We start from the raw sequence: 12160 nt of genomic DNA, 5'->3' as shown, positions 1-12160 counted from the left end.
GCCCTGGTGGAACCCAAACTGAGCATCACTGAGCAGGTTATTGCTGAGCAACTGCTGCTTGATAACAGCGTCAACAACCCCTTCTATCTTTCTGCTGATGATCAAGAGTAGACTGATAATTGGCCGGGTTGGATTTGTCCCTTTTGTGCACAGCATGTAACTGGGCGATTTTCCACATTGCCGGGTAGATGCCGGTGTTGTATCTGTGAAGTAATTTCTCCTCATTTCAGTCCTAAATGATCGGCCCCTTATCCTGAGACTGTGCCCCCCACATTTTACATTCCCTGACCAGTGGAAACTATCTCTCAGTATCTATGCTATGCAGTTCCTTCAGAATCTTGTATGTTTCCATGAGATCATCTCTCATTCTCTAAACTCATGAGAATACAGGCCCAATTTACTCAGCCTCTCATCATAGGATGGTCCGCTCAACCCAGAGAGGGTTGGGATTAAAACATCGACTTGAGCAACCTGACACTATCCTGACAAATTCCCTCCCGTTCCAATTTTAACAATGATAAATCGGGCCATTGATCAGGCTCCTGTGAAAGGCAGTCGGGGCCTAATGAACATTCGAAAGTCACGGCCTGATGATATAATGAGGGCGGTGACTGAAATGTGAGTGTAGGTCAGAGGGAGGCCTGCACTGTCGACTGCCCGGCAGCAGATCTGAGGTGGGAGCAGCCGACTGGCCAAGGTCAGTGCTAAAGATCTGCACCTTTAAGCACTCCTTGTGGGCCAGGAGGAGCAGGAGGCTCCCAGGCCTCACAAGGAAGACTTCGGCCTTACCCAGCCCTGAACTTTCAGCCTTCTTTCCCCAGTCCCCATCCCAATGGGTTCTCTGGAGATCCTGTTTCCTCTCTGAGTGATGGGGATGCCCCCACAGGTCCCTGGCTGTGTCCTCCTGCCGCTTGTTTTGCTCCCGACCGCCGGCCAGGCCGTCAGGCACAAGTCTGAAGGTTCTTTAAATGAGACCCAACCATTAAGATCGACAGGGTCTCCATGTCCCCGGCCTTGCCGGGATCTTCACAGATTAACGGCCTCTCTCACACCCTTCCCACCTCCACGTTAGTATCGGGGTCAGAGTGTCCAGTGACACTGACATTACTGGGAAATCTCAGCACCCACTCATTTCTCTGTTAGTGGATAGAATGAGCCAATCACAACACATTTTACTGTCACTCTGACACTGGGAGCTGCCCCTCTCCTCATTTCTCCATGGGCTGGTTGATAGAACAGGCCAATCACACAGCACTTACTGAGACAATGGAATAAAGCTCTCACTGACACACATGGAGCCTTTAGGAAGCCTCGGTTAGATACAGCTCACTGCAGCTTTCTCTCTCTCTCACTTCCTGTCTAACAGCTTCCTGAGAAACTCTACACACCGATGGAACAGCCCATGTCACTGCCATTTCCCACAGGCTGCCTGAGTCAATAACCCCTCAAACCACAGTTAAACATCACTCAATATTCCCACCATTTCAAAGCACCTTATCTGGGAAGGTTTCCAAGCCGTGATTCTACTTTCACTCTTCTCCCAGATACAGGTGAAGGTTCCCTATCAGCAGCAGGTTCTGTATGACTGAGAGGAACTTACCTGGAAAGGAGCTGCTTCCAGTTCTGTGAATAAAGAGAGGAGATCAAATCAGTAAACGAACAAACCAACACCCAATGGAAGCAAACAGTGAATTTGGGATTGAGAGTAAAGAGTTCAGTGTGTAACAGTAGGTGGGACCCCAGTCACAGGAATGGGGAATAATCCCACATTTCACTGCACTCCATCCTGGGGCAGCACCAACACTCCGAGTGCAGGGCTGAGGAGGCAGCACCAACACTCCAAGGGCAGAGCTGAGGGGGAAGCACCAACACGCTGAAAGCAGGACTGAGGAGGCAACACCAACACTCCAAGGGTAGGACCGAGGCGGCAGCACCAACACCTCGAGGGCAGGGCAGAGGGGGCAGCACCAACACTTCGAGGGTAGGATTGAGGGGGCAGCACCAACACTTCGAGGGCAGGGCTGAGGGGGCAGCACAAACACTCCAAGGGTAGGACCGAGGCGGCAGCACCAACACCTCGAGGGCAGGGCAGAGGTTGCAGCACCAACACTCCGAGGGTAGGATTGAGGAGGCAGCACCAACACTTCGAGGGCAGGGCTGAGGGGGCAGCACCAACACTTCGAGGGCAGGACTGAGGGGGCAGCACCAACAATCCGAGGGCAGGGCTGAGGGGGCAGCACCAACACTCCGAGGGCAGGGCTGAGGGGGCAGCACCAACACTCCGAGGGCAGGGCTGAGGGGGCAGCACCAACACTCCGAGGGCAGGGCTGAGGGGGCAGCACCAACACTCCGAGGGCAGGGCTGAGGGGGCAGCACCAACACTCCGAGGGCAGGGCTGAGGGGGCAGCACCAACACTCCGAGGGCAGGGCTGAGGGGGCAGCACCAACACTCCGAGGGCAGGGCTGAGGGGGCAGCTCCAACACGCTGAGAGCAGGACTGAGGAGGCAACACCAACACTCCGAGGGTAGTAGTGAGGAGGCAGCACCAACACTCCGAGGGTAGGACTGAGGATGCAGCACCAACACTCCGAGGGTAGGACTGAGGGGGCAGCACCAACACTCCGAGGGTAGGACTGAGGGGGCAGCACCAACACTCCGAGGGTAGGGCTGAGGGGGCAGCACCAACACTCCGAGGGTAGGGCTGAGGGGGCAGCACCAACACTCCGAGGGTAGGGCCGAGGCGGCAGCACCAACACCTCGAGGGCAGGGCAGAGGGGGCAGCACCAACACTTCGAGGGTAGGATTGAGGGGGCAGCACCAACACTTCGAGGGCAGGGCTGAGGGGGCAGCACCAACACTTCGAGGGCAGGGCTGAGGGGGCAGCACCAACACTTCGAGGGCAGGGCTGAGGGGGCAGCACCAACACTCTGAGGGTAGGACTGAGGCGGCAGCACCAACACTTCGAGGGCAGGGCTGAGGGGGCAGCACCAACACTTCGAGGGTAGGATTGAGGGGGCAGCACCAACACTTCGAGGGCAGGGCTGAGGGGGCAGCACCAACACTCCAAGGGTAGGACCGAGGCGGCAGCACCAACACTTCGAGGGCAGGGCTGAGGGGGCAGCACCAACACTTCGAGGGCAGGGCTGAGGGGGCAGCACCAACACTCCGAGGGCAGGATTGAGGGGGCAGCACCAACACTCCGAGGGCAGGATTGAGGGGGCAGCACCAACACTTCGAGGGCAGGGCTAAGGAGGCAGCACCAACACTCCGAGGGTAGGACTGAGGGGGCAGCAACAACACTCCGAGGGTAAGACTGAGGGGGCAGCACCAACACTCCGAGGGTAGGACTGCAGGGGCAGCACCAACACTCCGAGGGTAGGACTGAGGGGGCAGCACCAACACTTCGAGGGCAGGGCTGAGGGAGCAGCACCAACACTCCGAGGGTAGGACTGAGGGGGCAGCATCAACACTCCGAGGGCAGGACTGAGGGGGCAGCACCAACACTCCGAGGGCAGGACTGAGGAGGCAGCACCAACACTCCGAGGGTAGGACTGAGGGGGCAGCACCAACACTCCGAGGGTAGGACTGAGGGGGCAGCACCAACACTCCGAGGGTAGGACTGAGGGGGCAGCACCAACACTCCGAGGGTAGGACTGAGGGGGCAGCACCAACACTCCGAGGGTAGGACTGAGGGGGCAGCACCAACACTCCGAGGGCAGGACTGAGGGGGCAGCACCAACACTTCGAGGGCAGGGCTGAGGAGGCAGCACCAACACTCCGAGGGTAGGACTGAGGGGGCAGCAACAACACTCCGAGGGTAGGACTGAGGGGGCAGCAACAACACTCCGAGGGTAAGACTGAGGGGGCAGCACCAACACTCCGAGGGTAGGACTGAGGAGGCAGCACCAACACTCCGAGGGTAGGACTGAGGAGGCAGCACCAACACTCCGAGGGTAGGACTGAGGGGGCAGCACCAACACTCCGAGGGTAGGACTGAGGGGGCAGCACCAACACTCCGAGGGTAGGACTGAGGGGGCAGCACCAACACTCTGAGGGTAGGACTGAGGGGGCAGCACCAACACTCCGAGGGTAGGACTGAGGGGGCAGCACCAACACTCCGAGGGCAGGACTGAGGGGGCAGCACCAACACTCTGAGGGCAGGACTGAGGGGGCAGCACCAACACTCCGAGGGCAGGACTGAGGGGGCAGCACCAACACTCCAAGGGCAGGACTGAGGAGGCAGCACCAAGACACCGAGGGTAGGACTGCGGGGGCAGCACCAACACTCCAAGGGCAGGACTGAGGAGGCAGCACCAACACTCCGAGGGCAGGACTGAGGGGGCAGCACCAACACTTCGAGGGCAGGGCTGAGGAGGCAGCACCAACACTCCGAGGGCAGGACTGAGGAGGCAGCACCAACACTCCGAGGGTAGGACTGAGGAGGCAGCACCAACACTCCGAGGGTAGGACTGAGGAGGCAACACCAACACTCCGAGGGTAGGACTGAGGGGGCAGCACCAACACTCCGAGGGCAGGACTGAGGGGGCAGCACCAACACTCCGAGGGCAGGACTGAGGAGGCAGCACCAACACTCCGAGGGTAGGACTGAGGAGGCAGCACCAACACTCCGAGGGTAGGACTGAGGAGGCAGCACCAACACTCCGAGGGTAGGACTGAGGAGGCAGCACCAACACTCCGAGGGCAGGACTGAGGAGGCAGCACCAACACTCCGAGGGTAGGACTGAGGAGGCAGCACCAACACTCCGAGAGTAGGACTGAGGAGGCAGCACCAACACTCCGAGGGTAGGACTGAGGAGGCAGCACCAACACTCCGAGGGTAGGACTGAGGAGGCAGCACCAACACTTCGAGGGCAGGGCTGAGGGAGCAGCACCAACACTCCGAGGGCAGGACTGAGGCGGCAGCTCCAATGCTCGGCCCCACCAACAATCTTCAAACAATTCAGCCTCACACCAGCCTCACTGAAACATCCCATTCCCCAGCCATGACCCGGTTTATATTGAAGATGTACCTGAATAAAGGAGAGAGAGTCCCTCTGTACCAGACTCTGGATTTCTCCATCTATTAATGTAATCTGTTCCATCCTCTTGTTTAATGCTTCAGAACAGTTTCTAATCTGTGAGAGAGCTCGGAGACCCTCCTCATCGATCAGTTTCAGTGTGTATTCTTCATCTTCTTCCAGCTGTCTCCTCCATTCATAGAAGCTGTTCGATAACTTTCCTTTCAGCTCATTGATTCGTGTCTGAAACCCAAACCAACTCTCATTACAAACGGCCCTTCCACACAGCTGTTACCCTGAGCACACGGCACTTTCCAGGGATGGGACAGTTTGTTTAGATCACTACTCCATCACCCATTAAAGATAGACAAGCTGTGGAGGGTGTCTACTGGGAGAGAAAACACACTTTAACCAGTGTTATCTTCAGCATTGAAACTATCAGGCTTGATCAGACGTTGATGAGGCTGTTAAACAGCAGACGAATCTTTGGCTTTATAAATAGACACACAGAGTATAAAGACAGGAAGTGATGCTAAACTTTTGGGGGGCATTTTAACCCCCAAAACTGGTGGGTTTGAGTTGGGAGGGAAGTAAAAATGTAAAAAGTCTCAAACCCATACCCGCCCACTTCTGGTTTTAATAGAGGTGGGACAGGGGATCAGGTGACCAATCAGCTCTGAGGAGGCAGATCATTCATTTAAATATTTTAATGAGGCTGCATGCTTCAGTATTTTTTCTCGTTCCAGCTTTAACTTTGTCCCACTGGTTTTCCTGGGTCTCCCGTCTAACAGCTTCCTGAGAAACTCTACACACCGATGGAACAGCCCATGTCACTGCCATTTCCCAAAGGCTGCCTGAGTCAATAACCCCTCAAACCACAGTTAAACATCACTCAATATTCCCACTGTACTGGGAGGATTGCTGCATGGAACAGGGAAGTAATTTTCCAGCATGGCTCAGGAGTGGGGGAGTGTTTCCTCACTTTTTTTATTTCCAAAATATACTTTATTCATAAAAATCTGTTAAAAAAAAATTACAAAACTGTTCCAAACAGCACCAAGTCAAAACATACAAAGAGTGCAAAGGAGATCAGTTTTCTTAAATACAGGAGTGAATTTCCTCCCAACCCTTCCATTTCATTTTTCATGCCATATCCATTTTACAGCAAACAAAAATTTTCCCGATACAGTACGAGGGGTTTCCCATGGATCCAGCCCCTCAGTTCAGCTTGGTGGGGGGACCTTACACTGTGATCTTTCCCCATTGAGCCTTTGCTGCGTCTCTCAGCACGTAGTCCTGGACCTTGGAATGTGCCAGTCTGCAACACTAGGTCGTGGACAACTCTTTACGCTGGAAGACCAGCAAGTTTCGGGCAGACCAAAGGGCGTCTTTCACCGAATTGATAGTCCTCCAGCAGCAGTTGATGTTTATCTCGGTGTGCATCCCTGGGAACAGCCCGTAGAGCACAGACTCCTGTGTTACAGAGCTGCTTGGGATGAACCTCGACAAAAACCACTGCATCTCTTTCCACACTTGCTTTGCAAAGACACATTCCAGAAGGAAGTGGGCAACCGTCTCTTCCCCACCACAGCCACCTTGAGGGCATTGTGCGGAGAGGGTGAGCAGGAAGGATCTGACGGGGAGGGCTCTTCTCACCACCAGTCAAGCTACATCTTGGTGCTTGTTTGAAAGTTCTGGTGATGAGGCATTCCGCCAAATGACTTTGGCAGTCTGCTCGGGGAACCATCCGACAGGATCCACCATCTCCTTTTCCCGTAGGGCCTTGAGGACATTCCGTGCAGACCACTGCTTGACGAATTGGTGGTCAAAGGTGTTTTTCTGCAGAAACTTTTCCACGAAGGATAGGTGGTACGGCACGGCCCAACTGGATGGAGCGTTCCGCGGCAATGTGCCCAGGCCCATCCTTCGCAACACTGGGGACAGATAGAACCTCAGCACGTAGTGACACTTGGAGTTTGCGTACTCCACACAGCTTGATGCAGCCGCACACGAAGGTAGTCATCAGGATGAGGGCGATGTTGGGTACATTTTTCCCGCCCTTAGCCAGAGGTTTGAACATCGTGTCCCTCCGGACCCAGTCCATTTTGGATCCCCAGATGAAGCGGAAAATGGCTCGGGTGACGGCCACAGCGCAGGAGTGGGGTATGGGCCAGACCTGCGCCACGTAGAGCAACAACGTGAGCGCCTCGCACCTGATGACCAGGTTCTTACCCACAATGGAGAGAGATCGCTGCCCCCACATGCTCAGCTCATGGTGTACCCTGGCTACTCGCTCCTTCCAGGTTTTGGTGCACGCCCCCCAAAGCCAACATGTTAACCTGCCCACTGATTGTCCACCATCAATTTCCATTCCCCTGACCTCTCTGGGCCTCCCATCAAGGTGCAGCTACCCCCAGCTCCTGATCTGCCCCTCCCTGCCCTCCCTTTGCGGCTGTGGCCTGGTGCCACAGGACTACCCACCCGACAATGAGCCACCTGCTGGCTGCAGCTGGGAAATGGAGTCCAATAATGGTAATCAAATCCTGTCATGAAATCAGAATCCATTCTTCTGGGTTTACCAACCGCAAAGTTCTCCCTCCTGCGCTCCCCGCCCCCATCCCCATCCTGCTCCCTCCCCACCTCCCCATTAATATCGGGCCTTTCTAAATCACTGGTTCAGCCTCAGCCGCAGTATTGTGTCCAATTCTGGACACCGCACTTTAGGAAGGCTTTGGAGACTGTACAGAGCAGATTAACTGGAATGCTACCATTGGATACATCTTTCAAAGTACCAGCACAGGCTGAAAGGGCCAAATGGTGTGCTCCATAAAATCATAGAAACTTACAGCACAGAAGGAGGCCATTCAGCCCATCAAGTCTGTGCCAGCTGAAAACGAGCTTTCCCACCTAATCCCATTTTCCAACTCTTGTTCCGTAGCCTCGTAGGTTACAGCAAATCATGTGCATAATCCAAGTGTGATGACTCTAATATTCTAGGATTGTCTCCAAGAGGGAGGGTGATTTAGACCATGGACAACTGAGAGGGGCATGATGGAGGTTTTTTAAATGATAACAGCAAACTATATTTATATAGCACCTTTAATGTAATACAACATCCAAAGGCACTTCACAGAAGCATTATGAACATCGAACTACACAGGGAGACATTAGGTCAGATGATTAAAAGCTTGGTCAAAGAGGTAAGTTGCAAGTCGTGTCTTAAAGGAGGAAAGCAGAGAAGCGGAGAGGTTTAGGGAGGATATTCCAGAGGTTGGGGCCTGGACAACTGAAGGTGCGGCCACCAATGATGGAGTGATTAAAATTGGGGATGCTCAAGAGGCCAGAATTAGAGGAGCGCAGATATCTCGGGAGAGTTGTGAGGCTGGAGGAGATTACAGAGATAGGGAGCGGCGAGGCCATGGAGAGATTTGTGAAAAAGGTTGAGAATTTTAAAATCAAGACATTGCCTGACTGGGAATCAATATAGGCCAGTGAGTACAGGGGTGATAGGGGAATGGTGCAAGATGGAGGGATTATTGTATTCACTCGTGTGATATATTTCAGATGGATTGGTATAAAATCCACAAACACAGAGTTAGATTAGACACCAGAGTCCTCAATCTCTGCAACAGATTCCCTGAACACGTGGTGGGTATGAAGTCACTACCACCCTTTAAAAGGCAGCTGGAGAGGAATTTCCCAGAGTTTGTCCTGAATTGGATGCAGGTTCCAGAATAAATCCAATTCCCGTTCCACTTTTCCCTACCTTTATTTCAGATTCTGATCTCCCCAAGTCTCGCTGTTTGCTGGAACAATTCTGCTGGACTCCCCGAAGCTTCGCGATTTCTCTCTCCAATTCTTCCTGTAAAGGCAATTGGAAAGAGTTTAAAAGGGATTCAAACTGGAATTTAAAAGGGAAATGATTCTGTTCCAGGAGGGACCCCACTGGGTGTGGATAGAAAGTGGTTTGGGGGGAATCTCAGTGTCTGGGTCCTGAGCAGAAATATTCCCGTTTGTGACTCTCAGTAAAGAGGTGCTCCCTGTCCTGTATAAACTGAGTAACCACACACACACCGGCTTCTTTTCACAGTGACACACCGTGTGCTGCATTTTCACACAGTCTCAACTCCTCCATTTCCAGGCATGAGCCGAGGGGAAAGGGAGACAGACTGTGACACATCAGCATTTCTCAAACAACAATTCCCTCTTGTTGTGAGGAACAGTTTTCCATCTAGTCCCTGAGTCTCCCCCCGTGGGTGTCCCTCACTCCCCCACTGGTGATGATCCTCTCCCTGCTCAGAGGGCAGAATCCCCCAGTGTTACACAGGATACAACATGCTCTGCTCTACAGCCCTATGCCATGGAGTGCCAGTTCTCACAGGTGCCCAGACAGTGAATTACTGAGCTCTACAGTGCCCTCCCCAGGAGGTGCTGAGTGTGGGTGAGGGGCAGTCACCCTGAGCCACTCTCACACCCCTCCCAGTGCCCACCCTGTTCTCTCAGACACACTGTAAGAGAAAGGGGAGGGAGCAAATCTCACTGACAAAAACAAACAGCTGTAAACCCAGACCCAGGACAGCAAGAAAACAAAGGATTAAATCAGCACTGTCTGTAATCAGTTCCAATTAATGTTGGTCATTAACAGGAAAACTCTCCCTCACTGTATTTAATATCAGGAACTGTGTCACTCACCTTAATTACAGCTTGTGCCTGATCCAGGCTCAGCAGAGTGTGGGATTTATGTTTCCCTACTATTATACATGAAATACACACACACTCGGCATCATCTTTACAGTAAACCTCAAAGACTTTTTTATGGTGAAAGCACTGCCTGCCTGTAAAGTCTGATGCAGGCTCAATTAGTGTGTGATCTTTGTAGGCCTCTTTCAGTAAATGTGGTTGTAAATGACGGGAGCAAAAGGATGTTTCACATTTCAGACACGTCTTCACAGCTGGGGTTGGAGTCTCGATGCAGTATTCACACACAGCATGGGCTGAATCAGCAGGAGGCTGTGAGCGGTTGTATTTTTCCACTATATTACACAGAGTGAAGTTTCTCTCCAGACTGGGCCTGGGGTTAAATTTCCGGCGACACTGAGGACACTCAAACCCTCCTGGGCCTGTTGTCTGGGCCCAAACTCCCTCAATACATGTCAAACAGAAACTATGCTGACAGGGTAATGTCACAGGATCCTGGTACACGTGGAGACACACAGCACAGGTTAATTCATCTTCTAAATCTCCAGTCTGCATCCTTACAGATCCTGAAGTAGTTATCACACAGCACCAGAGAGAACCAGAGCAGGAAGTGAAACTCTTATCAGCACTCAGTGCAGGGAGAGACAATGTTAGTTTCACTTTCATGACTCTCTCTGGCTGAAGATTAACCGTTTCAGACCTGCAGTCGCAGTTCAGAATCAAAATTCAAAAAACAAGATTGCAATGTTATAATGTGGAGCCAGAATACAGCAAGCTGGGCTCAGTAAACACAAACCCAAAAATAATCAGCTCAGACCAGATCAAAAATAGTTTAACAAACAAATCAAAATGGATACAATGAGGAAAAATTACCTTATAAACCCTGCAGAGAGGAAGAGGAATGAGCTGTCTGGGAAGAATGGTCTCCTTCTGTACTGTAACCACTCTACACTTCCATATGATTTTGTGATTGCTGTTTAACAACCCATCCCCTGTTTTATGAAAGCACCTTATGAAAGGAATAGAAAAATATACCCAAAATGTTAGAGGTTTATCCGAAGGGCAATGAGAGATGAGCAAAAGCAAAGCAGCAGCAGCTACAAGTCACAGAAAACTCAACATGAAACATGTCGAAACAACACAGAGCAGTAATGACAAAGAAAAAGTAATGTTGGACTACAAACCCAAAACACAGGAGAACACAGTCAGAGGAAGTCACGATCAAACTGTATAGTGCTCCGGGCAGACCCACCCAGAGGACTGTGTCCAGTTCTGGTCAGACCCACCTCGAGTACTGCGTCCAGTTCCGGTCAGACCCACCTCGAGTACTGTGTCCAGTTCCGGTCAGACCCACCTCGAGTACTGCGTCCAGTTCTGGTCACACCCACCTCGAGTACTGTGTCCAGTTCCGGTCAGACCCACCTCGAGTACTGCGTCCGGTTCCGGTCAGTCCCTCCTCGAGTACTGTGTCCAGTTCTGGTCAGATCCACCTTGAGTACTGTGTCCAGTTCCGGTCACACCCACCTCGAGTACTGTGTCCAGTTCCGGTCAGATCCACCTCGAGTACTGTGTCCAGTTCCAGTCAGACCCACCTCGAGTATTGTGTCCAGTTCCAGTCAGATCCACCTCGAGTACTGTGTCCAGTTCCGGTCAGACCCACCTCGAGTACTGTGTCCAGTTCCGGTCAGACCCACCTCGAGTACTGTGTCCAGTTCCGGTCAGTCCCTCCTCGAGTATTGCGTCCGGTTCCGGTCAGACCCACCTCGAGTAATGTGTCCAGTTCCGGTCAGACCCACCTCGAGTACTGTGTCCAGTTCCGGTCAGACCCACCTCGAGTACTGTGTCCAGTTCCAGTCAGATCCACCTCGAGTACTGTGTCCAGTTCCGGTCAGACCCACCTCGAGTACTGTGTCCAGTTCCGGTCAGACCCACCTCGAGTACTGTGTCCAGTTCCGGTCAGTCCCTCCTCGAGTATTGCGTCCGGTTCCGGTCAGACCCACCTCGAGTAATGTGTCCAGTTCCGGTCAGACCCACCTCGAGTACTGTGTCCAGTTCCGGTCAGATCCACCTCGAGTACTGTGTCCAGTTCCAGTCAGACCCACCTCGAGTATTGTGTCCAGTTCCGGTCAGACCCACCTCGAGTACTGTGTCCAGTTCCAGTCAGATCCACCTCGAGTACTGTGTCCAGTTCCAGTCAGACCCACCTCGAGTATTGTGTCCAGTTCCGGTCAGACCCACCTCGAGTACTGTGTCCAGTTCCAGTCAGACCCACCTCGAGCACTGCGTCCAGTTCCGGTCAGACCCACCTCGAGTACTGCGTCCGGTTCCGGTCAGACCCACCTCGAGTACTGTGTCCAGTTCCGGTCAGACCCACCTCGAGTACTGCGTCCGGTTCCGGTCAGTCCCTCCTCGAGTACTGTGTCCAGTTCTGGTCAGACCCACCT

The 12160-nt window shown here is 53.1% G+C and overlaps 1 protein-coding gene across 2 annotated transcripts; it reads right to left on the bottom strand.

Annotated features, from left to right (window-relative positions):
• Positions 1-1252: 1252 nt before the first annotated feature.
• LOC137375548 (E3 ubiquitin/ISG15 ligase TRIM25-like) lies at positions 1253-10327 on the bottom strand. Of its 2 annotated transcripts, XM_068042890.1 has the most exons (4): positions 9711-10327; positions 8785-8880; positions 5031-5261; positions 1253-1623 (listed from the first exon to the last, which is right to left on the bottom strand). In XM_068042890.1, exons 1-4 carry the CDS (start codon positions 10269-10271, stop codon positions 1597-1599), a joined length of 915 nt encoding a protein of 304 aa, XP_067898991.1. In that variant the 5' UTR covers positions 10272-10327; the 3' UTR covers positions 1253-1596. The 2 variants fall into 2 exon arrangements, with proteins under 2 accessions (XP_067898991.1, XP_067898992.1); XM_068042891.1 differs by lacking the exon at positions 8785-8880.
• Between the last annotated feature and the right edge of the window lie 1833 nt (positions 10328-12160).

This window comes from Heterodontus francisci, chromosome 12 (genome assembly GCF_036365525.1).
Source record: "Heterodontus francisci isolate sHetFra1 chromosome 12, sHetFra1.hap1, whole genome shotgun sequence".
Lineage (NCBI taxonomy): Eukaryota > Metazoa > Chordata > Chondrichthyes > Heterodontiformes > Heterodontidae > Heterodontus > Heterodontus francisci.
This window is presented reverse-complemented; position numbering and strand designations above follow the sequence as displayed.